This window comes from Mirounga leonina, unplaced genomic scaffold, assembly GCF_011800145.1.
Source record: "Mirounga leonina isolate KUSES-001 unplaced genomic scaffold, KU_Mleo_1.0 Mir_418, whole genome shotgun sequence".
Lineage (NCBI taxonomy): Eukaryota > Metazoa > Chordata > Mammalia > Carnivora > Phocidae > Mirounga > Mirounga leonina.
The window spans coordinates 328,349-355,983 of NW_023270739.1; the positions used below are offsets into that span (position 1 = coordinate 328,349).

General features: G+C 58.3%; 3 protein-coding genes across 4 annotated transcripts in view; 1 reads left to right on the forward strand and 2 right to left on the reverse strand.

The window, feature by feature from the left end:
• CELSR1 (cadherin EGF LAG seven-pass G-type receptor 1) overlaps positions 1-4,470 on the forward strand; it is a 137,270-nt gene extending 132,800 nt beyond the window's left edge. Inside the window, exons 33-35 of the mRNA XM_034987292.1 lie at positions 396-629; positions 1,185-1,446; positions 2,349-4,470. Coding sequence (XP_034843183.1) covers positions 396-629; positions 1,185-1,446; positions 2,349-2,373 — 521 coding nt within the window. The 3' untranslated portion in view covers positions 2,374-4,470. The remainder of the gene's footprint in view (positions 1-395; positions 630-1,184; positions 1,447-2,348) is intronic.
• Positions 1-27,635, reverse strand: part of GRAMD4 (GRAM domain containing 4) — a 467,167-nt gene that overhangs the window by 239,236 nt on the left and 200,296 nt on the right. The window lies entirely within an intron of this gene.
• TRMU (tRNA 5-methylaminomethyl-2-thiouridylate methyltransferase) lies at positions 4,383-27,221 on the reverse strand. Of its 2 annotated transcripts, none has more exons than XM_034987305.1 (11): positions 27,100-27,221; positions 23,963-24,128; positions 20,048-20,154; positions 16,704-16,826; positions 13,160-13,332; positions 11,686-11,739; positions 11,536-11,602; positions 10,140-10,240; positions 8,719-8,863; positions 8,333-8,415; positions 4,383-4,704 (listed from the first exon to the last, which is right to left on the reverse strand). In XM_034987305.1, the coding sequence occupies exons 1-11, from the start codon at positions 27,179-27,181 to the stop codon at positions 4,609-4,611; spliced, it is 1,197 nt and encodes a 398-aa protein (XP_034843196.1). In that variant the 5' UTR covers positions 27,182-27,221; the 3' UTR covers positions 4,383-4,608. The 2 variants fall into 2 exon arrangements, with proteins under 2 accessions (XP_034843196.1, XP_034843195.1); XM_034987304.1 differs by having other exon boundaries at positions 4,383-7,827.

The window sequence follows — 27,635 nt, forward strand, 5'->3', positions numbered from 1 at the left end:
CAGGTGGGAGGTGCTAGCTGGGGGAGGGACAGCAGGTGGGAGGTGCTCGCTGGGGGGAGGCCCCGGCCACAGCATCTGCAGAGCAGAAGCAGGGAGGTCTTGGAGGGTTTCTCTGGGGACCCTCACTTCAAGGACCCCACGAAGCTGGCCCCGATTGCTGCTGGGGGAGCCAGCGTTGAGGCTCGAGGGCGTTGAGGTGGAGTGGGGGGATTGTAGCCTGGGCCCCCACTGTCAGGGTGGAGGGTGGCACCCTGTCAGGCCTGCAGCTCTGGGAGTGGTGGGTCAGGGCCACTAGGAGGCAGGCTCCCCACGGAGGGACACTAGGGAACCTTTTAGGGGGTGCATCTCCAAAAGTAGGGAGTCTCCCTGCTGTTGACGTTGGTCTTGTGCCTCAGTGGATGCTGCTGCCAACCACATGCCCGCCGGCTGGCCCAACGAGACCCTGGCTGGCAGCGACAGTGAGGAGCCTGGCGACAAGCCGCGCCTGAAGGTGGAGACCAAGGTCAGCGTGGAGCTGCACCTGGATGAGCAGGGCAATCACTGCAGCGAGCGCTCCCCGGAGCAGGAGAGCGGCGCCCCGTTGAGGCCTGCGGACGTGCTCCCCAACCAGCCCCCGGAGCAGAGAAAAGGTGCTTTGCGAGTGGCGAGGGCCGCGCTGTTCCCGGGAAGCTGGGGACCAGAAAACCTCTCAGCGAGGGAGGGGGACAGAGGCGGGGCCATTTGGGGAGGGGGCGGGATCCGGTGGGGCAGAGTGCAGAGGAGGTGGGGGCGGGGTCCAGGAGGGGTGGGGTGGAGTGCAGGTGGGGGCAGGACGGGGTGCAGGCGTGGCGGGGGCGGGTTGCAGGCGGAGCGGGGCGTGGCGGGGGCGTGGCGGGGCGGAGTGTGGCTCAGGGCGCAGGCGGAACGGGGCGTGGCGGGGGCGTGGCGGGGTGCAGGTGGGGGCGAAGGGCGGTACGGGGTGCAGGCGGGGCGGAGACTGGGTGCAGGTGGGTCAGGGTCTCTTTAAGCGGGGGTCGGGGGGCGGCCGGAGGGGGCCCCCCTGCACAGAGGCGACCATTTGGCCCTGGCGCTGAGACCCAAGGAGGGAAGAGCAGGGGCTGAGGGGTCCGCAGGGACTGTTCCTCGAGTCCCTGCATCCGGCAGCGTCAGCCTGACCGTGACTTTATGCGTCTCCCCACCTCCAGGCATCTTGAAAAACAAAGTGACCTACCCGCCGCCACTGACCGAGAAGACTCTGAAGTCCCGGCTCCGCGAGAAGCTGGCCGAGTGCGAGCAGAGCCCCGCGTCGTCGCGCTCGTCCTCCCTGGGCTCGAGCGACGGGGCCCGTGCCCCCGACGGCACCATCACCATCAAGAGCCCACGCCGGGAGCCGGGGCGCGAGCACCTCAATGGGGTGGCCATGAACGTGCGGGCTGGGAGTGCCCAGGCGGCCGGCTCTGACTCCGAGTGAGTAGCCTTGGCCTCGGCTGCAGGCAGCGGGAGCGGCCCCAGCCAGCTCCCCCTTCGCCTCCTGCCCAGGGGACAGGTGTCCAGTCCAGAGAGGGGCGGTGGTCAGGGGCCTGAGCACAGAGGGGCCCAGGGGCTGTGCTGGGGTCCTGTGGAGGGGAGGGGCTTCAGCAGGGTCAGGAGGAGCCCGCCAAAGATGAAGTGGACTTCTGGCCCGGTGGGGGAGGGCTGCCAACATTCACGCCCTTGTGGGGGCTACATTGGCCAAAGCCCTAAAGTCCTGCCCAGTCCTGAAATTCTACGACTTAAGACCATGCAGGACTAAGCACTTTGTAAGGCTCTTGGTCCAGATCATTACTACCCTGTGTTGTGGTTGAGGAAATCGAGGCTCTGGGGCCCCCCTGCTGACTAACAGAGCGGGGGGGGGGGGGGGGGGGGGGGGCGGGGGCCCCCCCCCGGGGGCCCCCCCGCGGGGGGGGGGGGGGGGGGGATGGGCCCGTTGGCCTCTCCCGGCGGCTCCTCCCTCCTACAGACTTCTAAGGGAGGAGCAAAGAACGGGAACCAGGTCTTCTAGAATGGCTCTCTTAAAATTGAGTGAACTCGGTTGCTCAGAGGCAGGGCTGGCTGTGTGGACGCTCAGATGGGCGTGGCCGTCCAGGGGGCCCTGGGTGTCAGGGTGCAGACTCGACCTGCCCCTCTCCTGCCTAGTGTAGCTCTGTCCACACGTGAGCTTGCCCTCCTCCGAGCCCCCTGACTGGGGGATTCTGCCCCCCGCCCGTCCCCTGCGTTGGGGGGTGTCTGCCCCCGCGTGACCTCCAACCCCGCCCAGCTGCTGGCTTCACGCATGGCAGGGGCCGTTCTTGCTGACCTCCGCCTGCCTGACGGCTTCTTCCCACGCACAGAGGCAGTAACGAAACTTCAATATGAACCATCAGGAAACCGAGACAAGCCCACCGCCTCCAGCCAGGCCTCTGTGCTGCATCGATGCACCCTTGGACCTTGGAGCCCAAGGGGCCGCTGCGCTGTCAGTGAAGGGCCCTGGTGGTGGGGATCCCTGCAGTGGCAGCCCCATGACTGGTGTGACTGACAGTCCAGACACAAAGCCCCGGGCTACCCCCGGGAGCTCGGGGCCCAGCCAACCCGTGACAAGTGCCAAAGGTCACGGGCTCGAGGATGGGTGGGCTCCCGGGCCGGCTCAGCCGGATGCCGACTGCGGAGGGAGGCAGAGCCGCGGCCGGCAGGGCCAGGAGTGGGCCCGGTACAAGAGCTGGCGGGGCCCCAAACTGCCAGGCCTGGCTTGTCGGGGTTCGGGGTGCTGGGCGTGGGTGGAGGACGGAGGTCCACTGGCCATGCAGGTGCCCCCAGGTGGCACAGGTCCCTGGCCGGTGGCCTTGACGGCCCTTTGCATAAACATCCCTTGTCTTAAAGCAAATTATTTTCTTTTGTTGAAAAGGTGTAGATACTTCTATATATATTTGTATGGGACTCGGAGAAGGTGAAAGCCTGTGTATATTTTGCATTTGTACTATTGATACTGGGAGATCTGTGGGATGATCTCTCACTATTTTTTTTATATAAGGAAGATTGCACAGTTGTACTTGGACCTGGTGTGCGTTGATGCAGCTGGTGTCCCGGCAGATCAGAGTGGGAAGTGCGTGGGGAGCGAGTGGGTCCTCGAACAGAGGTTCCTGCCGCTGGGCCCGGCCAGGAAACAGGGAGCTGTGGGCACCACGCGCAGCCGCCTGAATTCCCAGCGCGCGTTTCTGAGATGTGTGCCCTCCGCTCCCAGCCGCCCCGACTGTGGTGGATCGGAGACAGGGCAGCCTGGGACGGGGCGGGACTTGAGGAGCCCCCCCCCCGCCCGCCACTGAGGCTGGTGGAGAACGCAGGTGCCCCACGGCCATGGTGGAGGCGCTGACTGTGACTTAGCTCTGGCCCTTCCCTGGCCGCCCCGCCCCCACCCTGGGCCCACGCTCGGCCGGCGGGGCTTCCCTGGCCACTGGCCCAGTCGGTGTGGTACCGCAGGTGGGGACGTCTTTTGTCCCCTCTGCTCCTGTTCCCAGTGGGATTGTACAGTGTTCACACGTTTCCGATCCAGACGGAGGTGTGAGGTCTTCCAGGATGTCACGGTCCTTCCTGCCAAATTTTCCAGCTCTTTTAGACTCTGAGGATCCCCAGGCAGGCCGGGGCCCCACCCCCGAGTCCGACCAATGACTTCATTTTGCTTCAGATGGCCAATTGTGCGGAGGGACAAAGCCACGGCCACGCTTCTCAGTGGTTACCAAGCTGTTTTTTGGAAGTTCGTACTGAGGAGCGGCCGCGCCTGGCCCGCGGTGGGCAGTCGGCGCGGCGTGGCCCCAGGGGCCGTGGCGTGGGGCCAGAATGACTCAGACGCATCTCGTTCCAGTGTTGCCTTTGTTCTTCAAATCAGGCGCCCAAGTACGGGACTAGTACAGCTGCTTCCAAGTTTGAGAAACCATAAAATAGGAAGAAAATCAAGTCAAATGTGAAGATTTCCGCGCCGTATTCGGATGGAAATGTGAGCACTGTTAGGGCCACCCGGGGAACAGCAGCTGCGAGGAGTTCTGAGGCCACACACCTCACACGGGAGCGAAGTGAGACCCCGGGTCTGCATGTGGGAACGAGTTATAAATGTGCCTTAGCGGGTGAGGGGCCTTCTGAAGACAGAAGAGGGTCTTCAGATGTTTACCCCTGACGAGACCTTTTCTAAGTCAAAAAGTTTGAATACCCTAGAGTCAGAAGCCCCCACCTTCGCGTCCTCACTCTTCTGCAGCTGGGTCCTGCCCCTTGGGGTGCGGTTTTCAATCTGATCAGAATTGTTACCAAAAAACAACTGTCCGTTTTATTAAGACAGGAAAATACATTGTAAACCTATTTTTGTGACTTAAGACTTTATGAGAAATGAGACACTGGAGTTTTTTTAACAAATGTCTATTTATTAATGTTCGGAACACTGGAATTACAACACAAGAGAAGAGTCTGCAATAAATTAAGATTTCCGAATTTGTGCTTCTGCTGTGCTGTTCCCCCCGCCCCCCTCCCTGAGGACAGGCCCCGGGGGAAAGGAGCTGTACTGGAACTTTGTGTCCACCCTCCTGACGCAGTCGGGACGAGCAGGCCATTTGGGGTTTCCCGGGATCTTTAGCTCTCACCGTGTGTACAGCACCAGCCCTGGGCCCTTCCCTCGGGATCTGGGCACGTGGGGCAGTGGCGGGGCCTGGCAACGGGGGTGCCCATCTGGAAAACGGGGACAAGGGGACACATGTCTTACTCCTCAGCTCCAGCCCCTCCGGCCTGCCCAGGGTCTCCTGAAGCCCTAGAGTTGGCCAGCATGGGGCAGTGGGAGGGGCCAGAGTCCCAGCTCATGAACTTGGCCCCCTGGCGGACAGTTGACGCAATGCACAAAGTGGCCTCGCGCAGTTGGCTGGTGGCCTCGGGCAGGGGGAGGGCAGGCTGTGCCCACCAGAGGGAGGGTGGCGCCGGCGGCTGGAAGGCTGCCATGGGCCCCGCCACAGGTGAAGCCTGGGTGACCCGAGCGGCCGCCGGACCAGCTGGGGGCCTGGCACTGGGCTGGCAGGACGGGCGGCCTGTGCTGGACGCTTCCACCGGGCTGCCCTTCCTCCCTGTTCCTGCTGCCGTTTCCCAGGGTCAGCCTTGCACGGAGCAGGGTGGGCGCTGGGGGGCCTTCGCAGCAGGACAAGAGGCCCAGCCACCAGGGCAGTGAATCGGGAACCCTGAGGCCGGGGAGGCTCCATTCCATGCTGCCCTGTGAGCTGGCCGAACATGGGCGGGGTTCCAGTCCCTCCCTGCCTCCACGGCCAGCCTCGCCAGCCTCCACCGCCTGGCACGACCTGCAGAGTGATGCGGAACAGTGGCCGGCCTCCTAGCCTGGGCAGGGCAGGCCGAGCCCCCACCTCCCAGGGCCTCCTTTATCTGGACCAGCTGCCACGTGGCAGGCCAGAAGGCCCGGCCCTGGATGCTCGGGCCCCCTACCCGCTCCTTCCAGCCCCGGAAGCCCCCTGCCAGGTGGGGAGAAGGCAGACCCAGGCCCTGGCTAGTGTAAGGAGCGGGGATGGGGATCCTGATCGTCACTGAGGGGGACCACGTTCATCCTGCCTCTGGAAAGGGGGGCTGGCAGCTAGTTCTCAGCCCCACACAGTGGCCTGGTCTTAAAGCCCCCAACGGTGCAGCCTGTCACCCCCTACACAGGGTCCCACTAAACCAGCGGTGGGGCCCGGCCCACCTCGTGCCCTTTGCCCCCGGCTGGCGGGGATGGGGTGCAAGGCCGGTCTCGCCGGCAGGCGGCAGGCAGCACACCAGAGCCGAGGCCGGTGCCAAGCGGGGTGACAGGTCCGGGCCCCCTTTCTGGCTGCACGGGGGGCGGGGGGGGCCGCTCTGCTCTTCGGAGCACTGCGTGCTGATGCGTGGGGAGATCCGAGGACAGCAGGACCCCATCTGGACAACAGTCTTAGTCGTCCACCCTCCTCCCGACCCGCTACACGGGCCTTACACTTGTCCGTGCCCGCCACCAAAGCCAACCCCACAGCCCACGTGGCCCCCGTTCCCTCCCACCTGTACCTCAGGGGCCAGAGGGATTTTCTGCTCAAACCACCTGCCTCCCTCCTGTTCAGAAGAAAGTCCTCCTCCCACTGTAGTGCTCTGGGGCCGCGGTGCCCGTCACCCCACTTCGGGCTCCTCCCTTGTGGTCTGGGGCCTGTGACCTGCCTCTGGGGGTGGGGAGGGGGCCCCTGGATGCCTGGCACCCAGACCCAGGGCTAGCCCTGTCACCACCAGAGGCCTCGAAGGCTGGGGGCCACGGGACGACTTTCCCAGGTGCTCCTCCAGCAGCACCGTGCCTGGAGGCCTAGGCCACCTCTGGTCTAGAACCTTCCATCCACAGGAGGCAGGGGACATTTCTGGTCCCCACAGAAGCCTGGCTCGAAGCATTAGGAATGCGTTGGGTGTGAGGCTAGTGAGAGAACGCAGCCCGAGCTCTGTCCCCAGCGCCCAGCCCCCACCCTCAGGGCAGGCGAGCTGGAGGCGGTGGGGGCATGCAGACACGGGAGGCCTTCCCCGGAGGGCCAAGTTCCTGCCCGACCCAGACGCCACTCCCCAGCCGCGCAGGCACCGAGGAGAGGAGACAGAGCCCGCGCCTCGGCGTGCTGCCCGCGGCAGGGCCTGGCGGGGCCCTCACCACGCACGGAGGCGTCACTCAGGGACTCCGCGGGGCCACAGGGTGCCGCCCACGGCACAGCGGGCCCTGACCGCCTGCCCTCTTGCCACAAAAGCCACACGTGCGCACACATCATGCCGGGGGCTCAGCGCCCCCCAACGCTCCTGCGGGGAAACCCTAAATCCCCGATGTGATGGTGTGAACAGAGGAGCTCTTTGGGAGGCACTTGGGTCGTGAGGGTGGAGCCCCGGGGGATGGCACGGTGTGAGGCCCCAGAAAGACCCATCGCCCCTCTGGCCGTTGAGGACATAGCGAGAAGTCGGCCATCGGCGAACCACGGCCGAAGGCACCGGGGGGGCCAGACTTCTGGTGAGTAAGCTGCCCCACAGGGAACACCCGCCGAGCCCCGCCCCACTGGGACGAAGGCCCCTCAGGCCTCCTGGTTTCCCTGTGACCGCAGCCAGGGCACCGGGTGCTCTGCAGGGGGAGGGATGGCCTTCGCGCAGCCGGCCCCCTCACACACCCGCACTGAACCCCTGCGGGCCGGGACTAACTCTCCGACACAGGTGGGGGGGGGCGTGAACGGGGCAGCGGGGCTGGCGTCCCTCTGCCCAAGCTGTGCACCGGAGGCCTGCTCCCTCCCCAGGAGAGTCCGGCAGGCTCTGTGTCCCAGACACTCGTTTTATTGGATGCGGGCCCTGCAGCCTCCTCCGCAGTCCGCCTGTGTGCTTGCGGGTGGGAGGCCTTCCCTGGGGCACGAAAGAGCAACTCTGCAAGCGGGGCCCTTGGGACCCACCCACTCGGCAGCAAGTTCTTCTGGCCAGAGCACCAACTTGGAGAAGACAGGGCAGGCCTTTCTGGGGCTCTCCCAGGCTCGGGAGGCTTGCTGGAACCCTGGCCACCTGGATAGAACTGGGGTGGCAGACTCAGCCCAGCTCCCCCGACTGCTCCACCCCAGGCTCTGCTCCTCCCTGTCTGCTCCCGGGCGCTCGGCGGCAGCTCGGCCTCCTTCAGGGCGCGGGGCCCAGCCGTGGGCCATTGCCGGGGCCGTCGCTGGGGCCGTCGCTGGGGCCCTCGGTGGCCACTCTGGACTTGCTCTTGCCCTTCTGGAGTATGTAGGCAGATGGCCCCAAGCGCAGGATTTTCCCGCTGCCCAGACACTCATCCCCTTTGTAGAAAACGGCAAACTAAAAAGGAAAGAGGCCCTGTCACCACAGTGGGCCCGGCGCCAGGTGCCCACCAGCAGCCAGGAGTGGGGGCCCGCAGCTGCTGGGCTGGGGGGACGGGGGTGGGGGGCGGGGGGCCGACAGGGCAGCTGGGCCCTCCCAGAGCCAAGCAGGAGCGGGTACTACTGGTGTGGCTGGGAGGGGCACGCCGGGTGCAGGGGGGCACAGCTTCCACCCTCACTGGCTGTGTGAGCCGCGCACCCACACCCACTCTGCCCCTCAGCCCCCGACCCTGTACACTAGGTGCTCCAGTGGGGAGGAAGCGCGGGCCCTCCTTCCAGAGCACGAAGCCCACTGGCTAGAGCTCCCTCGGCCACACGGGCCCCGGCGAGGGGCAGCTGAGCACATGCCGAAGCCCACCTCGTGCACGAGGCCCGGGCTCCAGGCCACACGCGGACGTGGCGTGAGGCCCAGTCCCCCCTTCCGGCCGGGCTCCCCGCCCCCCTCTGCAGCACGGGGCACTCACCTGTCCCGGGGCCAGGGCCCGCACAGCCTTCACAGCCGTCACCCACACGGTGCCGTCTTGATTGAGGGTCAGCACGCAGGGCACTGGGTGGAAGAGAGGGGTCCTTGGCGGGGGCACTGGCCTTTCCACGTGCGGCCAGCGCCAGGCCTCGCCCCCCGGGGGGCGGAAGGAGCAGCAGGGGCCACAGGCAGAGGGGCTCCGCACCACGGCTGCTGCCAGGCCTGCACCTCCCGGACGCGCCTCCCAGCGCCGGCTCCCAGAGAAGGCGGGCGGAGAGGGGTTGCGAGTATGTTTTGCAACCTCAACAGTGGGGGACGCTCCCGCCCCAAGTCTAATGACTGCTCCTACCCTGGGCCCCCTCTGAAGGGACCCTCCCGCTCAGTCACCTAGCGCCATCTGGTGGCGGAACCGGAAGTGGCACTCCATCATTTTGTCCCGGACCAGGGCGGCGGGCGGCTCCTCCGCGATCCAGTGCACGCGGCTGGTCCGCAGCAGGTCCCTGTACAGAGCCGGGTGGTCTGTCCGGGGGGCCTGCGGGGCGGGACGCGCAGGTCAGGACACAGAAGGCCTCAGCGGAGGGGCCCCCACCCCAAGCTGCACGGCCGTGCTTCATCAGTAGCAACCCCAACAGCAGCTGGCTGCTGGCCACCGTGTCGGCCCCAGAAACGCACGGGGCCATCCCACGGCCTCTGCTCCCTGTTCTGCACAGGAGGAAACTGAGGCACAGGAGGGAAAGGGTCTTGTCACGGTCCCCAGCACTCTGCGTGCCGCACCTGCCCGGGCAGGGCCCACCACGCTGCTGGCCTGTCTCAAAAAGGTCACCGCAGGAAGCCCATCAAACACCAGGTGGCCAGGGAAAGAAGGGACAGTGTCGGCTCCCCGGGGCTGTGCTGAGGCCATCTGCCTCTGAGGCCCCTGTCCCCAAGGCCCACACAGGGATACCCACATGGGGACAAATGTCAGGTGATGACCCTCCTGATTTTTCTCAAAGCAAGAGACACCACTGAAATTTTACACAAAAACCACTTTAATTCATGCATGACCACAATCCCTGTCCAGGCTGTGATGCCCATGGCTCTTCTTGGAAGGAGATGTCCCAGAATCAGTAGGCGAGGTGTGCTGGCCGCTCTGCCTGTGTCTAAGAGAGGGTCCTCCAGCTCTGCGAGCGAGCACCCTGCTCTCCTAGGGCAGGGTCTCTCAACCTTGATATGACTGAGATGGGAGGCCGGGTCGTTCTGTTCGGGGGTGGGAGCTAACCTGTAGGATGTGAGCAGCCCCCCGGCCTCCACCCATCAGATACGTAGGGACACTGCCGAGTGTCCCAACGGGTGGGGGTGGGGAGGCAGGGCAAACTCCCTCCCTTTGGGAAACCCTGCTCCAAGAGCCCAGGGATGGGCTTCAGGGTCACAGGGGTTCAGGTCACTGGCCCACAGACGGCTCTGGTCCTGGCTCGGCTGCTTCCGTCTGTTCAGCAATGGCCTGCTGGAGCCATGGGCCAGCCCTGTCCTAAGCACTGAGGGACCTTCGGCCTCTTGTGTAAAAGCAGAAAAATAGGATCCATTCATAGCCATCAATGTCATGATCACCAGAGTGGCCAACGTACAGTAAGACCCTGGTAAGTACCTTCAACAAAATCCTTCTGGTACCTTGGGGGCCAATCCCAGGAGGACGCAGAGGGAAGGCAAGGATGGTCCATCAATCACTGCTGTTCTGTAGGGCTCCACCAGCCCTGCCTGGTCTCACAGACACTGCTGGCTCTGCCAAAAACAGACCTCCGTCACCTGTCTAAAAGGCCAGCCCGACTCACCACAAACACGTCGCCCTTGGTGCCGTCCTTCTCCACCACATACCAGGGCTCCCGTAAGCCGCCTATCTTGGCTCTCTGGCCCAAAGTATACAGGAACCAACCTACGAAAATAATGGTTTCTCAGGGAGCTGCCACCAGCTCCATCTCAAACACCATCCCCCTCTTAATGGGGAGCAGAGCATGGGGAGCAGGGGGCAGCAGTCGGAAGGCCACCGAGGAGTATCCAGAGGGGCTGTGTGCTCCCACCGCGAGCCTCGGCCCTGATCTTGTCTGGGCCAGGTCTGGCTGCACCTCGCACCCTGCCAGGAGCCATGCCAGCTGCCGGGCCACCTAAACCATCAGCTGCAGGGACCACTCTTGCAGACCGTGGACGGGGCGTCTTTCAAAGCCCTAAGCCCCCTCCTGTTGAGCCTCCAGGAGCCCCTCTGACGGACGAACCGCACGGGGGCTGTGGCATCACTTCTCTGTGCACCCCCCGACCCCATCCCAGAGGAACAGCCCTAGCACAGAGGGGACAAGCTGAGGGGATCTCATCCTGCTGGAGACAGGCTGGGAGCACCCTACAGGCCTGTCCCCAGCAAGGCTGCCCCCTCCTCCTGTCTCAGAACGCCTGGGGCTTCTCTGCTTGGCTCCCCAGGAGCCCAGGACAACCCAGTCCAGCTCCCCCAACAGGAAAGAGAAGCCATCTGCACAAACTGGACTGGGGGCTTCCAAAGAACCATCTGTGAGACCATCTATGCCTGAATACCAGCCCTTGTTCCCCCAGCAGGTCAGGCACGTTCTGGGTCAAGACCTACCTGGTCACCAGCCCCCAAGGGCTTCTCCGATGCCCCGAGGGCACAGGCCCACCACTCACCAACCCACCATCTGTCCTCCCACTGCACTGTGAATGTTTGGGCCTGATTTGTCTGTCGCAGCCTCACCACACCAGCCCAGGGCAAGTTCACCCCCCCCAGCAAATATCTGCGAACAATCAAGCAGCACCCCAAGTGCCACACCCCTGCCTTATGGGGACACTCTCTGGTCCTGTTTCTTCTTTGTCCTAGATCTGGAAGCTCACGTTCTGAAATCAATTAGTCATGCTTCTTTCATCAGGTGGACCTTTCTGTGTTCTCATGTTTTCTTTTTCTACGGTGAGATGGTAATTTTATTTGCAGGGACACAGCACTCAGAGATCAAGGTCTTTCTGAATCGGAGGGCATCCCTCTTTATGAGCTTCCAGGCTTCACGGAGACCACGTACAACACTGGCCACTCGCTCGTGCCGCCCGCGACCCCCGCCCACAGGCTTCTCGGACTCACTCGTGGACGCGGAAGGAATTACAAGCTTCTTGTCTGAAACTCGCCCCACAACTCAGGAAGTTTAGGACGAAAAGCAGCCCGAGGTTGTGTCTCACCTTTGTGTGTTCCCAGAACTTTATTGTCTTCTATAGAAATAAATTTACCAGGTCGAGGCTGTAAATACTGAAAAACAAGCATTTCCTTACTAACGGATCCAGGTCCAGAGCAAAAATGTGGCTCCATTCTTTTGCTCAAAGAACACTCACCTGAAGGATGAAATTTTCAAAATTTCTTTTACCAACGAAACAGATGCCCATGCTCTGAAACAAAAGGAAAGCCGACAGTGAGGACGGTGAACAGGCAGGAGGTGTCCGCACGAGAACAAGCCAGTGGCGGGAGGACAGGAGGCTGTGCACCCCGGCCTCCCCGGGCCTCCCCACACTCCCGGGCCGCAGGCCTGGCTTTCCTCAGCCAGCACCCACAGACACCAGCCGCGCCCCACCAACGGACCTCGAGGGGTTTCAGAGCATCTCGAGGGGTCTGCTTCAGGCCCCCAACCCGGGATCTGGTGAGTAAGCAAGGCCACCCCACGTCTACCCCGGCAGGAGAGAGCGCCAGAGCTGCGCGGGCCCTTGGGACCACCGTCGGTGAGCCGCGAGCCGGGAAGGAGAGGAGCTGGGCCAGAAGCCGAGGCATCCGCAGGAGAGTCGGAGGAAGGAGAGGACTCCCTCAAGGTGATCTACTCTAGCTCAGAAGACGCGCTGGAACGCACGCTCCACCACCGTTCCCAGCATACGGAGCGCTCACCTGCCCTGCTTGTGTGTCTGAGCTCCCAGCACAGAGCCACACCCAGAAACCGAACAGGTAAACAGAGGGACAGACATGATGGGTGGATGGATGTGAGAAAGGATGTCTTCCTTGGGGACAATCACTTGCTGATAAAAAAGCAAGGTCATGCTCATTCCCGGGAAGACAAAAATGAAGCAGCAGCCTCAGCTGAAGGTGACCCAACCCCTAACGTGGCCCGACCAGACCGAGCCCGCCGGGACCATCCTGTAGCACCAGACCCCCGCCACGCTGGCTTCACCGTCATTCCAACGCCCAGGCTCTTCTTACCTCACAGCCTTTGCACACGTCTTCCCACTATTGGGACAATTTCCCTCCAACCCCCTTTGTGACACTAAATCCTATTCATCCTGAGGCCTTACGTTGGATTAAATGTTAACTCCTCGGAGCCCGTCTTTTTACCGTGGTATGTTTCGTGTCTGTCTCCCCCTCCTGTGACCTCCGTGAAGGCAGGAATGAGGGACCCGTGTGCTCCTCGCCCTATCCTCAGGGGCCAGCAGCACGGCACCCAGTACAGGAAGGCCCTCGACAAGGAGGGGCTAGACGAGTGTGTGAAACGGCAGATCTGCACGCAAGCAGCGACAGAGCCCTGGCTGGGGCGTCTCGGGGCCTGGTCCTTCCTGCCCCGCCCTCCCCTGGCAGGCTGGGCCAAGAGCACCCCAACCAGCTCGCCAGGCTCCTGTGAAAGCTGCTCACCTCAGAGCAGGGCCGAGGAGGGGACAGAGGGAGAAATCGCATCTGAGCGGTTCTCGGTATGTCAACAGCACGTCCTACCGCGTGCGTGAGCTGGGCTCTGTCCTGAGGTTGGCTCCTGGGGAGGAAGTGCCCAAACAGGGCCCCGCTTCCCCGCAGACCATGGCCATGGTGCCGCGAGCGCACCCCCCTCGGTCCTACCTCTTTCTTCTGAAGCACGTGATGGAGTCTATTCTCAGCAGCTATTTTCTTGACAAAATCTTTCGTTAGCCCCCCCAGAGGGAAGAGGGTTCTCCTCAGGGCATCTTGGGAAACCTGGCTGAGAAAGAAGGTCTGGTCTTTAAAGCTGTCAGCTGCTTGAAGAAGTTTTACCGCTGCCAAGAGTAAAGAACAAAAGATGTTGCAGGAGTAAACATAACGGTACTTGGCTCTGAATCACATCCTTCTATTAGATTACCCCTGGTCTGTCAGAAGCAGAAATCAATACTCAGAAGCAGACCACTAGGAAAAACAAACAATAATCCCCCTGCTTCAGGGGAGGAAAGTTCTCACCCCGAGTTTATTTGCTGGTAAGAACAATTTTACGTGATCAGGAAGCTTATTCCAATTCCCACCGTGGGTCACAGTATTTTACAGACTAAACACCGCACACACCCGCTCTGAAGGGGGGACGTGAAAACAAGCCTAAGATACATGCAGCCGAGCGTGAGAAGCTGGACGAGAGGACCCCCAGAGAACCCTGGGACAGGGGGTCAGGGGCTCCCCACGCCCCCCACCTTCCCATGTCCGACTCCAGCCGCAGTGCCTTTCAACTGGTTTCCTTTCTCAGGAAAGCGGGTTTCGTTCAGAGTCACGTGGACCTCTGTCCGACCGCCCCGCGATCTCCCGTATGCCCACCTCCACTGTAAAGAACTTCTGCCTCAGAGGCCACGGTGCACAGGTGTGACTGACCTTGGCCCTGTGACACTGGATCAGAGAAGGCCCAGCTCCAGCGCTGGGCCACATCAGACCTGCCCGGCCCGTGCCAGGACGGCCACGACTGCAAGCACCAGGCTCCCCAATGTCAAGTTCAATGAGCCACGGGAAAGCCATGGGGGCTTTCAGTACTGTGGCTCCTTCCAACATCCCTTGGATGCAGCGCTAGGAGAGGCCGCCGCACGGCACCCTCAGAGCGTGCTACGTGTGGAGGGGTCCACACGACACACGTGCACCTGTCAGCTCGCACCGTTGCGTGTGGAACACGGGCCCTGGGGAGGGAACGCTCGCCACCCGTGACCTCAAACGTGATTCTCACTTTAGCCATAGGAGGTTTCATTACCCCCATTTTACAGACGAGGAAACTAAGGTTGAGATCGTTGAAGAGGCTCCACAGAACAGTGCAGGTGCGGCTTAAGTCCTAGTCCATCCCTTCCTATGTGCAGAGCAACGCGACCAGCCGAGAAATGGAAAATAGCCAGTCATCAGGCAGGCAGACTCGTCTGCCCAAGGCTACTTTTTGTTTCAAAAGGAAGCCCAGTCAAGCAGCGCGCACGGAGGCCTCAGGACACAGTTTAAGACAGACTCAAAACCTAGGGCGTCTGGGCGGTTCAGTCGGAGAAGCGTCTGCCTTCAGCTCAGGTCGTGATCTCAGGGTCCTGGGTCGAGCCCCACATCGGGCTCTGCTTCTCTCTCTGCTCCCACTCATGCTCTCTCTCTCTCTCTCACTATCTGTTGCTATTTGTCTCTCTCTCTCTCAAATAAATAAAATCTTTAAAAAATACATAAATATAAATAAATAAATAAAACAGACTCAAAATCTTTTTTTTTTTTTTTTAAAGATTTTATTTATTTGACACAGTTAGCGAGAGCAGGAACACAAGAAAGGGGAGTGGGAAAGGGAGAAGCAGGCTTCCCTCGGAGCAGGGAGCCCGATGTGGGGCTCGATCCCAGGACCCTGGGACCACGACCTGAGCCGAAGGCAGATGCGTAACGACTGAGCCACCAGGTGCCCCAGGAGGCCGGCAATCTTAAACCATGGAAAGGAACACGCTTCAGGGGCTTCATTCACACACTCTCAGAGCTCTGTCCACTGTCAGGCTGGCGCCGCGCCCCCTTCACACGGCTGAGCCTGACTAGGCGGCCAGGCCAGGGCCCAGGAGTGCCGACGAACCCAGGCGGGCTCTGCGCTGCCCCGTGTGCGCTGCCCCGCCTGCCCTCTGCCCAGGGACCCAGGCCCAGGCCAGGAGGCCCTAGTCCAGGTCTCTAGGGCAACTAAATAAGAATTAAATAACAAGCTCTCGTGTGCCTAGAAAACATGCTGAAAACAACGACACTGTTGTATTCCTACCACAACTACACATTCAAATGACTCAACAAGACATCCGTCAATGTGATCAGAGAAGTTTCAGAGCACCTATTGGCCTCGCATAAAGGTCCAGAGAGCTCTGGAAGGCAAACCATTTTCTAGGAGATAAGCATGTCTATTCAATATGGAAATAAATCCTTTAGCCACTCAGGACCCTTAAATCCGTATTTACTTGCATTCTGCCGCGGAGTTCCCAAGTGGCAGGACTCCGCATCCTTCCTGACACGGAGAGGCTTGCCGGCAGAGCGGTGCCAGGGAGTGGGAGAGGCGGCTCCCAGGAGCACCCCGGAGGGAGGCCGAGGAAACCCGTCCTCTCTCCCCGCATCTGTCCCTGAGGCCCTGGCGGCAAGCCCGGCGGCTAGGGGCCCGGCGCCCCACAGGCAGCAGAGGGAGACCTTCCCACCAAGCAAGCACTGTCCTTGTCTGTGCTCGAGGCGGGAAGGTCATCTGAGCGCCCTCTGCTGTGAAAACAGGGGCGGGGACTTGACCTGGGCAGCCGAGCGCCTGCAGCACCCTCGGGGCCCCCGCAGCACAGCAGACGACTGCACGACCAGGCTCGGTGACACGGAGGACAGAACTCGACTGGGGCCTGGCCCAGCAGAAAGGGCACAACTATGGAGCTGGGCCGAACTGGGCTGAGAGCCAGCGCTATGGCCGCATGGAGCCCAGTCAAATGACTCCACGCCTCAGCCCCCTCCCCTGTGAAGTGGGGCGAGCGCATCCAGCTCCACGCCCAGCGGGGCCAAGCGGCACGCGTGCCTGTCATGGCCGTGCTCAGGGGAGAGGGGCAGGGGCCGTGAGGCGGGCGGTCAGCAGGCTGACCCTCCGGCGATCCCACAACAATGGAGATTTCTTGCTCAGACGTGGCTCTGAGCTCCCTTCACAGTGATGTGAGTTCCTCTCTTCTACACACAAAGGTACACCGGACAAGCGAGCAGCTTCCCTGCTGACAGCTGGGCATCTTTCTAGAAAGGGGGAACTTGACTTCCTCTAACGCCGATAAACTGATTTATACCCATCATCTCTGTAAACACGCCTTCCAGCAGGCCTGTCAGGCTCCAGCGACTGGGTCACGCTGAAGTACACACACCTCAGTGTCGGGCCCTCAAGAGCCTGACGGTAAGCGACAGGGCCTGTGAGCCCTCCAACTATCAACAGGTATGTCCCCAATAGCACAAGAACCTTCGAGTCGCTAGCAGAGTGTGAGGAACTGGGTAAGGAATCACAGATGCAGGCTCCAGCCAGGCTCTGCTCCCGATAACTGTCGTTTCCAAGACCAGCCAGCCAGTGTGGAAGACACAGACGCGGCGGCCGCGCTCAGACAAGGACCCGCTGCCACGCTCCAAAGCAGTCTCCTCTGTGCACCCATCCTGAAGGTCTGACCCGGGCGCTCTAACTTACCATTTCTGACTTCAAATCGATTTCTGAAAAGCCCTTCTGGCCTCCTCATGTGCTTCTGCTGAAAGACTTCCTCATCCTCCAGTGAGGTTCTGGCGTAGTGACCCGTGGCAACTGCGTCTGCTCCTGTCAGGTTTTTAAAGACACAACATCAAGCTTCAGACCCGCATGGGTGGCTATGGCCACCTCGGGCCTCGGGAGCTCTCAGAAGCGGGCAGACACCAAGCCTTGTGTGGACGGCCCGCGCCGATGGTCCAGCTCCCTCTCAAATACGGAGGTCCAGGGCATGGAGGCCGCCCCCAACGTTCTGATCAAAAGTGGCCTTGAGCTCTCCATTTACGCGGGTACAACCTCGCTACAAGGTTTCACTGCAGCTTTATGATCCTTTCAAAAGGTAGCATCCATCCCCTCATTCACTCTAGCTTAAGGAAACAGATACGCACACAAAGATTTAAGTGTAAAAAGCTCATTTCAGTGTTTCCTATACTAAGGAAAATTGAGAACACCAAAATGTTCACCACCAGGAGAACATAAAGTTAAAATGCCACTGCCCCAAGAACAGCAACACTTACGAGGAATTTTTCATGATGTTGTTAAGTAGGGAAAAAAATACAGAACACTACGATCCCACTTTTGGGATCGTAGTGTACAGAAAAAGATTTAATGTACAGAAAAAGATTAAGAAAAATATGAGAAAGCCCATTCCTTTGATTCTGGGAAGTGAAATGATAGGTGATATCTCCCTATTTTCCCTCTGCTGTCGTTTTGAACTTTCTCTAATAAACACACATTATTTCCACCGCAGTAAAGGACCATCCAGCATATTCCATTTCTTCTCTCCCCTTTAAGCAAAAAAGCGAAAGAACCTAGGAAGGCACATACAAGTTCATAACCTTTCCCTGCGTGAACATTTCAGATATTCAGTGCTGCAAGAGACCTGTTCCTGGAAGGGGCAGCAAACTGAGTGTGTGCCTCACCCACCAGACTAGCTCAGTGTAAGACAAAAGATGCAACGAGAATTAACTGTTGAGGGCGCCTGGCTGGCTCAGTTGGAGGAGCTTGTGGGTCCTAATCTTGGGGTCACGAGTTCAAGCCCCACGTTGGATGTAGAGGCTTACTTAAAAAAAAAAATGAAATAACAGTTTTACCTATTAAAAAAAACAAAAACAAAAAGGGAAGTTCTAGTAATACTGGTCTGCCATGGAAGCCATCGGCCACAGCTAAAACAAGCAGAAACCACCTCTGCACAGGAGTGGGCGCCCCCGTTTGCCACATGCATTCCCCACCCTGAGGCAAATTCTTACTGGGAAGGTAAAAAAAAAAAAGAATTAACTGTTGTATATGAACTACCAGAAAACGCACATTTGGAAACACACTATTGTATCCTGATTGCTTTTCAGAGAGGAAAAAAAAAAACCGTCCTTAAATCTATTTCCTTAAAGAACGACCACTTACACTGCCGAGCATCGAGTCCCTCTGGGAGAAGCCCCAAGATCTCAGAGTCTAGGTTTCACGTACTTTCCCTCTGTGCTGCACTGCTCACGCGGGAATTCAGACGTGGAGACACTCCCTGTACAAACTCCTTCCGAAGCGACCCCGACAGACGGCCACCTAGGGCTGGCTCCCTGAGAAGCTAAGGCAACCGGGAGCCCCACTCTCTCCAGAGGGAGGTGTCACCCCCTCCCGCAGAGCTGGCTGCGCCCCTCCCAAGTGCGGTCCTTCTCCTGCACAGCCAGGCTCTGCCCTGCGTGGCAGGCATGCAAAGGAGGCCACTCGCCGGGCACAAGGACCCCCGGTAACTGCTCGGCTCATCCGAGGTCCTGTCTCCTAACACCCAAAACCAAAGTCACTGCCCAAGCCATGAGCCTGTCACTCCCTTCCTGAATAAACGGGGGCTAAGTATAAGCCCCCCAGACGTGGCCCCCCAGAGCAGGGCAGGTGCCTTTCCTTCCTGACACCCCCGAACACCAGGTCATGCCAGACCGCAGGCAGCTGGAGCCCCAGATCTGCTCCCCAGCTCGGAGTATGACCTCCCTCGGAGTATGACCTCTACCAATGCTCAGTTCTGGGGTCAGTCATTCAAACGCACCCAGACTTCTGGAGCCTTCGTCTGGCAGGTGTCAATGTGGCCTGTGACCCAGTGTGTCCCCTCCCCAGCGGCAGGGCCCTTGTGCACGGGGTCTGCAGGCCTCGTGGGGACCCGCCTCCATTGCTGCGGCAGAGCTGACCGGACAGAGCAGCCGACAGTCCTGGGACGCCACCGGACCACTGGCACAGGACGGTCGCACTAACGTGTCTGGGCACGTGGCCAGACGCGGCAGGGTGAGCCGCACGGGACAGAAGCAACGGAAAGGCCAGAATCGGGAACTGCTGCGAGGGCAGGGCACGGGAGTGGCCGCAGCGAGCGAGGCAGTGTCGGGGAGCCCCACCAAGCACAGGGATGCCCCAGCAGGCAGACGGAGAGGAGAGAGGAGAACCAGCAGGACAGACAAAATCTGCAGGCAGCTGTCAGTAGGGAGCAGGGCCTCGACGGGCTTTGAGAACAGACCACTAGGGGCGCCGGGGGTGGGGGGTGCTCAGCCAGTGAAGCGTCTGCCTTCCGCTCAGGTCCTGATCTCAGGGTCCTGGGAATGAGCCCGACATCCGGCTCCTTGCTCGGCAGGAAGCCTGCTTCTCCCTCTTGCTCTGCCCCTCACCCCCACTCGTGCTTTCTCGCTCTCAAATAAAAAAATCTTTAAAAAAAAGAAAAAGAAAAAGAATAGGCCACTAAACCATGGCTTCAGATCCTGGGAAAGAGAGGCCCAGAATCCAGAATCAAGTATAGACCCAGACCTGTTCTCGGGGCAGAGCAGAAAGTCACCTTGGGAAGCAACATAAAAAGTCTCACCAGGACTAGCAAAAAGGAGGACTAGCAAGAAACCGAATGCCGACTTTCCTGAGCTCTAAAGAGGGCTCATGAAACTTCCGCTAAATATAACTCTGCCAGGAAATGGAGCTGCTCTGGGCAAAGCTGGATCTGCAGGCAAGCCCTGGTGGCCCCACTTTGGGCTCTCTGCCCGTGACCCCTTTGTTTCCTCAGGACGTTCTGAACTTGGTGCTCCTGAACCCACAGCACGGTCCCCACACCTGGGAGGTCCACGATGAGGAAACACTCCCTCCTCCCTGTGACCCTGTCATTTGCATATTGCCAGAAAATTCTTTCTTACTGAGGAAAATACAGAATATGATCGTTTTCACTGCTTCTTTTCCTTCTGAAGATAAAACTGTTCACCAGCATTTGGCTCCTGGCTACCTCTGAAAACCTTATGATTTTAAAAAGATTAAATGGAAATAACAAAATGACTTACCGAGATTATCCACAGCATAATGGAAAAAACAACTGAACTTGATGTGCTTGTTGCAGACTATGTCAGGATTGGGAGTCCTTCCTTTTTCATATTCACTTAAAAAATCACTGGAATAGAAGAAAAAGATTTTCATTCCTAAGTGTGAGACATTCCTCAAAAAAATAAATCCGTAGGGGCACCTGGGTGGCTCAGCCAGTTGAGTGTCTAGCTCTGGATTTCAGCTCAGTTCCTGATCTCGGGGTTGTGGGATTGAGCCCCGTGTCCGACTCTGCGCTTGGCACGGAGTCTGCTTGAGATTCTCTCTCTCTCTCTCCCCCTTTGCCCCTCCCCCCACCCAGCTTGAGCTCACGTTCTTTCTCTCAAATAAATAAAATCTTTTTCTTTTTTTAAAGATTTTATTTATTTGGCAGAGAGACACAGCGAGAGAGGGAACACAAGCAGGGGGAGTGGGAGAGGGAGAAGCAGGCTTCCCGCGGAGCAGGGAGCCCGACGCGGGGCTTGATCTCCCAGGACCCTGGGATCATGACCTGAGCTGAAGGCAGACGCTTAATGACTGAGCCACCCAGGCACCCCTCAAATAAATAAAATCTTTAAAAATAAATCGGTTAAATTACTTTAAGTTAGCTTCTCCCCGTCTTACCAGAGCTACAATCTTCTATAAAACGGGGGAGCTTCATTAGACAGCCATGTCAGTGTTTTCAAGCATTAGTGTAAAGCCAACCGCACTTTCCATCTGAATCTCTGATAACGGACAAAGCCGGACAGAAAGCCAGGTACCGCCTGCCATTCCGGCTCCGCAGCCGTTCCGGCTCCCCAGAGGCTCACAGGGTGTGCGGGGAAGGGATGGGATGGACTCACTCAACTCCAGCTTCCCCTAACTCCACCAACAGAGGAAGGCTTGGGTGAAGAACATGCGGGAACCAGAGCAGGAACCCTATGATCCTGAGCCACCATTCTGGGGTTCTATTAGCAATTCCACAGTCCCAGCCTGGGGACTCAGGTCACTGGGCGAATAAATGTACCAGGACTGGTACTGATACTTTTCTAATGTGGCTCCCACACGTCTAAGGACCAGCAACGTCCGGAGGTTTTCAGGGCGTCAGGCAGCCTAGCTGACCCAACTCTGCTCTAACGGGCTGGCTGACTGGACACAGGAGAAGGATGGTTAGGCAAGAAGTTCATGGTCTCAGAGTATTCACTTTAGGAGGATTATGATGACTGTTCCAGGAGTTTAAAGTGAGTATTAAAGGGGAGTTTAAAGTATTAAAGTTGGAGAAGCATGCGACTTGATCTCGGGGTAATGGGTTTGAGCTTTGAGTGGATGTAGAGATCACTTCAAAATAAAATCTTTAAAAAAGAAAAAAGTTACAGGGTGTATTTTGAGTATCTGTGATCATTTTTCATTGCACCTAAAGCTCTACAATGGTTACAAAGAACAACGCTGACCAAGAGGGTCACATTATGAAGGCAGACCAAGAATCGGCACAGGGTCATAGGTCACACATGTATCTTTAAATCCAGCAGGCAATGCCAAACTGTTCCTACCACCTCTTGGTCCTCTCAGGAAGGGAGAACAATTGTGTTACTCCATATTTCAACTTTTTAACTGTTAGAAAATTGTCAAGAGTTTCATTAAACTCTTGCTTTACTCTTTCTGTGTGTCCACAGCCCCCAGAACGTTTTCTATATAACAAGTACTGAATGAATGTTAAAGAGGTTGAACGTTTCCACTGGCTTATGAAAATCATGTCAACCATTTCCCAGACGGCTTAATGAAGACAGATCAGTGGCATCAGCAAAAACCACAGAGCACAGCCTGTTCGGTGAGGGGACAAATCCCATCTGCACCCCAGGAGGGAGAGGGCAAGCAGAAAGAACATCTGCACTTTGACCCTTGAAGGCCAAATGGGCCTTGAACAAAAGAATTCAGAAGAAATCTCGGAGCTAGAAAGTGCTATCAGAGCGGCGAGCGTTCAGGGGCTCCTGGGTGGCTCAGTCGGTAAAGTGTCTGCTTTCAGCTCAGGTCATGATCTCAGGGTCCTGGGATCAAGCTCCGCATCGGGCTCCCTGCTCAGCGGGGAGTCTGCTTCTCCCTCTCCCTTTGCCCTTCCCCACACCTCGTGCTCTAAAATAAATAAAATGTTAAAACAAAAACAAAACAAAAACAGAGCGGTGAGCGTTCAGAACAAAAAGCACAATCACAACCATCCCCACAGGCAACCAGGATGAAACTAGGGCAGAAGGCAGACTGGACAGAGCCTGCCTGGCCTCAGTTAAATGTGAGTTAACCTTCAATAGATCATATTCGCTCACACACTTTGCAAACCTAGCAATAAAGGGTGAAGTTTAAATTCGCCTGGATTTCTTGCTATCACCTTAAACCCTGCAGTACTCAAAGGAATTCCCAAAGCAGCTTTCCCCACCCACCCAGATTTGAAGCTATCCCTGACTCCTCTTTCTCCCACTCCTACACCCGTCAGTTACCAAGCCCCCCGGCACCACTTCCAAAGTAAGACCCGGCGGATCCCCCATCAGAATGAATGGACGTGCTTGTCACAGTGCAGGTTCTGGGGCCAACATCCCAGGCCCCATGCAGGTGGGTGTTCAACAAGCACCCCAGCCGACTCTTCAGCCTGACATCTGCTGCCAATGGGCCTGTCCTCTGGGGCCCGCCACAGCCAGCCCTCACCCCCACTCCACACTCCCGTCATCCCCACCCTCTAGCAGCAGCTTCTCCCTAGGTTCTCCACCTCCAATCTTCTCCCATAACTTACCCTACACTTGGCTACCAGATCGCTCTTTTCAATAATACAAATCACAAGAGTTACATTTATTGCTTACTAATATGCCAGGCACAGTGCTGACAGCTTTATCTCAACTCTTTTAATTCTTACAATAATCCCATGAGGCAATATCCTCATTAAAGAGATGAGAAAAAAGGCTTAGAAAGCCAAGTGCATTGCCCAAGGTCATGCAGTAAGTAGCAGGATCAAGACTGGACCCACGGATTTCCTGAGGCTAGCGCCTACCCCACACCTGTGCACATCGCTGCTGCCCGGGGCACCTTCGATGGACACCCACCGTGCAGAGCCTAGGTGGGCTCCCCACACCCCAGAGCAAGCAGCCTTCCTCCACGGTGACAAGAGTCCAGCCAAAGCTGTCAACGCCCCCCCAAAATGATGGGCATTCCTCCTCTTCACCACTGCTCTTGCTACCCTGTTTAGAAAATCTCTACCTCACTATTATTTTCAAGAGCAGATCCAACTTCACCTCTTCCATGAAGCCCTCCTGACTGCTCCATATGACACATTTCTCCCTCCTCTGAACCTGCAGCATTTTAATGAAATCACTAGTACGTCTTACATGCCGCTCACCACTGTTACCTCTTTTGAAGGTAATGTCCTCCTCCCCCCAGGCTGCAAACCCCTGCAGAATGGAGCCACAGCTTATTCGCCTTTGTGTCCCCAAACGCAGCACTGTGCCCAGTACAGAGCAAGCACTTAAAGGTCACCATTGGTATTTGTTACATTTTAAAGTCTTTGTGTTTCGTGTTTTCATGAGGCACCAAGGAGGGGGGGCCTCACCTAATTCTTTTTCCCAGAAGCCCCTCGTCACTGACCCGCACAGGGATCCCTGCATGGCACCTCTCAGGGAAGACCTCAGCCTTAGTTCCCTCACCCAAAGTTAGCAGCAGAAACAACTCCAGGTTCATGAAGGCATTAAGGAGACTTCTAGCAGGTGGCACCGTAAGGAAATATGAGGCCGGTGCTCTGGGATCTCCCATTCACGGTCTCCAGCACCACTGCCCAACAGCACTCGCCACGTGTCACTGGCCCGGCCAACTACGGCAGTCATTCCCTTGGGAAGGTGGTACAGCACATCAGGAAGCCTTCTGCGTCTCTGAACTGGACCCACCTGAACACGTCATTCCAATACTCCTTCACATAGGACACTTGGTGGAAAGGGATGTCTAGGATCTGGCAAACTCTATAAGCATCTTCACAGTCTCTGTCAGCAGTGCAAACTCCATGTTCATCCAGCATGTCCCAGTTCTTCATGAACACCCCTGTCACTTGGTAGCCTGGGGGAATGAGGGGACACGAATTGGAGTCCATAATCAACGCGGGGTGAAAGCAGTTGCTGAGTTCCCAGCAGTTCCCTGACACGCCCCACTCCCGCACCACCATCCGCCAGTTCACCTGGCAATGCCTGCTTTGCTACATGGCCTTCCAGGTGACTCACATCCGAGTGCAAGCCACCTGACTTGCTGGCTGGCCCAGAGGCTCCCTCCCCTACACTCCCACAGCCCTTGTACACGCCTCCCTCATCACAGCGCACTGCGGGACTGCAACTGTTGGCCTGTGTCCCCCAGGTGAGCAAGATGGTGTATTTTCATCTCTGTATCCCTACCCTGTGTCCGCACAATGCCTAGCACGTGGTAGAGGCTCAGCAAATGAGCGCTGAATGATGGAAGAGCAGAAATTCAACATTTTTCAAAGCAAATAAAAACCACCATTCAGTTATCAAAAAAGTAAACTGATTTCAAAGACTGTTTCCAATCATCTAGAACTTAGACTCTAAGTCATCAGACAAGAACACAATTAAAATTTGGGCTATTTTATTATAAAGGCTGTACTAACTATGTATTTTATGACCTTTTTTTTGGTCCTCTTCTATTGTAACAAAGTACCCAACCAAATACTGGAAAGACCAACGTTAGCTTTGCCTCATCTTAGGGAACCACTCAGGTGCCTACCCTGTGGGAAAAGTGTTTGAGAAATGTTTCTTAGTGGGTATGCTCAATGTAACAAAAGCATTTTTTGTTATTTTAGGGACTTTAGACTATGTTTAGACTGTGCAGAGCCCTTGCAGGTTCCTGATGAGGTGTGTGACATGTTTTGAGAGATGTGGCAGACTAGCCGTGGGCAGACCAGGTATACTACGTTTACTCTACAGGAAGGTCAGCTGTCCCTTCTCCCCAGGACCCAGACGACCACTCCGTATTCCGGCCTTCCCTGGGGTTTCCTCCTCAGTGGGAGAAGCTGATGGACTTAGCAAAGGAAAAGCAGTAACTAAGAGGGTTTTTTTTGTTTTGTTTTATTTTTTTTTTTAAAGAGGTTTAATAGAGTACTCCAAAGAACAGAGATGCAAAGTCAAAGCTCTACCATGCCCCCCCTCCCCCCTCCGCCCTAGTTCATCAGGCCCTCTCCCACTCCACTTCTCTTACAGGCACACCACACTGGGCTCTGCTGGGCTTGGTGTTCCAGTCTGCCCCCTTCAGCAATTCACGATAGCGTGGACTTCTTCAGAGAGCAGGGACTACACCTCATTCAACCCTCTGTCCCAGTGTCCTGCACAGAACAGGAGCTAAAAAGGTCCTTGTAGAAGAGACAACCCCAGGGGCGCCTGAGTGGCTCAGTCATTAAGCGTCTGCCTTTCGGCTCAGGTCATGATCTCAGGGTCCTGGGATGGAGCCCCGCATCGGGCTCCCTGCTCTGCGGGAAGCCTGCTTCTCCCTCTTCCACTCCCCCTGCTTGTGTTCCCTCTCTCGCTGTTTCTGTGAAATAAATAAATAAAATCTTTAAAAAAAGAAGAGACAACCCCACACACAGCTTTCAAAATCTCCTCTTCTATAACTTCAGCCTTCTTGTCATGGAGATGGACCCACTTATGCGCACAGGGTCAGGCACTCCAGGATGGGACCTGAACTTTCCAGGGGGCACAGGATAGGACCTGCACCTCCAACAAGAATAGGGAAGCCCGCGATGCCAAGGAGAGGACCACGCTTTTCCTTTGCTACGTCCATCAGCTTCTCCCACTGAGGAGGAAACCCCAGGGAAGGCTGGAATACGAGTGGTCGTCTGGGTCCTGGGGAGAAGGGACAGCTGACCTTCCTGTAGAGTAAACGTAGTATACCTGGTCTGCCCACGGCTAGTCTGCCACATCTCTCAAAACATGTCACACACCTCATCAGGAACCTGCAAGGGCTCTGCACAGTCTAAACATAGTCTAAAGTCCCTAAAATAACACCTTCCATAATCACTGTTTTCTCCTTTCTCCAGCCACCTCCTTCTGTCCAAACCCAGCCAACACTTGTATGCCTCTGACCTTCTGCTCGAGCTGCTGACTCTGCCGGGAGCACTTTCCTCCACAGTTCACGCCAATTCTCTGCTTAGTGAAATCCTACTCTCCCTTCAAGTCTCACCTTAAACACCATGACCCTCTGTGATGCTTTGATTCTCCGTTCTCAAGTTACAGATGCTTAGCGTGCCTACATTTTTTAAAAAGATCCGAGAGAGTGAGGGCGCACACACGCACGCGCATGAGTGGGTGGGGACGAAGGGAGAGGGAGAGACAGAATCCCAAGGCGACTCCCCGACGAGTGCGGAGCCCTCGCCGGGCTCTGTCCTAAGACCCTGAGATCGTGACCCCAGAGGGAATCAAGAGTCGGAGGCTCAACCGACTGAGCCACTCAGGCACCCCGTGTGCCTACATTTCCATCTAGAAGCTAATAACCACTGTTTTCGGAGGGCCCAGCATGTGCTGGGCACCGGGACAGAGGGTTGAATGAAAGCTGGTGCAGGCTCGTGTCAGCTAAGCCTTCCGGTAACCCGGCGAGGGGCGCGTTCCCTCCACTCCACGAGGAGAGCGGAACTCGCTCAGGAGCCTCTCATCCGCCCCTGCGTCCCAGGTGTTCACAGCGGAGGGTGCACACGTCACCCCGCGGAGGCGGCCTCACAAGGAGAAGCGACCACGCGCGTGGAGAACGGAGCTCAGCTCGGCTCCCGACCGCAGGCTCTCTCCAGACGCCCGGGACGCACGCTGGCCTCCGGCACAGGGGCGTCGTCCGGGAACGGAGCGCACGACGTTCCGTGGGCACTTCGGCCGCACGGGCCCCGGCAGGACCAGGCCCGTCCCCGGGGTCAGCGCAGACCCCGCCGCCGCCGCCGCCGCCCCGGCCAGAGGGCCTCGGGGCCCCCAGAGTCGGGATGCCCCCCTCCACCGCGTGGGGAGCCGGGCACGGCCGTAGTCCCCGAGAAGGGGTCGCTCACCTCTCCGCCTCAGCAGTAGCGCGGCCACGGCGCTGTCCACCCCGCCGGACAGGGCGACCACGACGTGCCGCGCCGCCTGCATCAGCTCACCGCCAACCTGCCGCGGCCTCTGCCGACGCTTCCGCGCCGCGCCGGAAGCCCCGCCTCCGCCGCGACGACGCAGCCGCGGCCGGGCCGGAAACGTGCGATCGGGCGCCGCGCTCCGCCCCCGCCCGGGCTGCCTCTCCAGAGGCCCCGCCCACGCCCCCTGCGCGCGCACCCCTGCCCGGGCTCGCGGCTGCGCATGCTCGCGCCGCTCGGGGGCGGGGTCAGCGTCAGCTTAGGTGCGCGCCTGCGGACCTGCCTACCGCGGGCAGGGCCCGGGGGTCGTCCCCGAGGGTGTGCGGCGAGGAGCTGGATTCTAGGCGAGGGGACCTTTAAGCAGGGGAGCGAAATGATCACATCCAAATTTCGAAAGCCTTTCCTGGCTGCCCTGTGCAGAGGACGAGCTGGGAGCCTGGTTAGCAGCCCGTGACGGCCACGTGGGGAGGGGGTGC

Bases quoted from the DNA above. Each gene is read 5' to 3' on its own strand.
- TRMU (XM_034987304.1), bottom strand. From the start codon at position 27,181: ATGCAGGCGGCGCGGCACGTCGTGGTCGCCCTGTCCGGCGGGGTGGAC. The intron at 20,155-23,962 runs GTGGGTCCAGTT...CTTCTATTCCAG, and splicing joins TATTGGAATGACGTGTTCAG to TGATTTTTTAAGTGAATATG. The intron at 8,416-8,718 runs GTGACTGAGCGG...TCTTCCACCCAG, and splicing joins CCGCCACCAGATGGCGCTAG to TGCCCTGCGTGCTGACCCTC.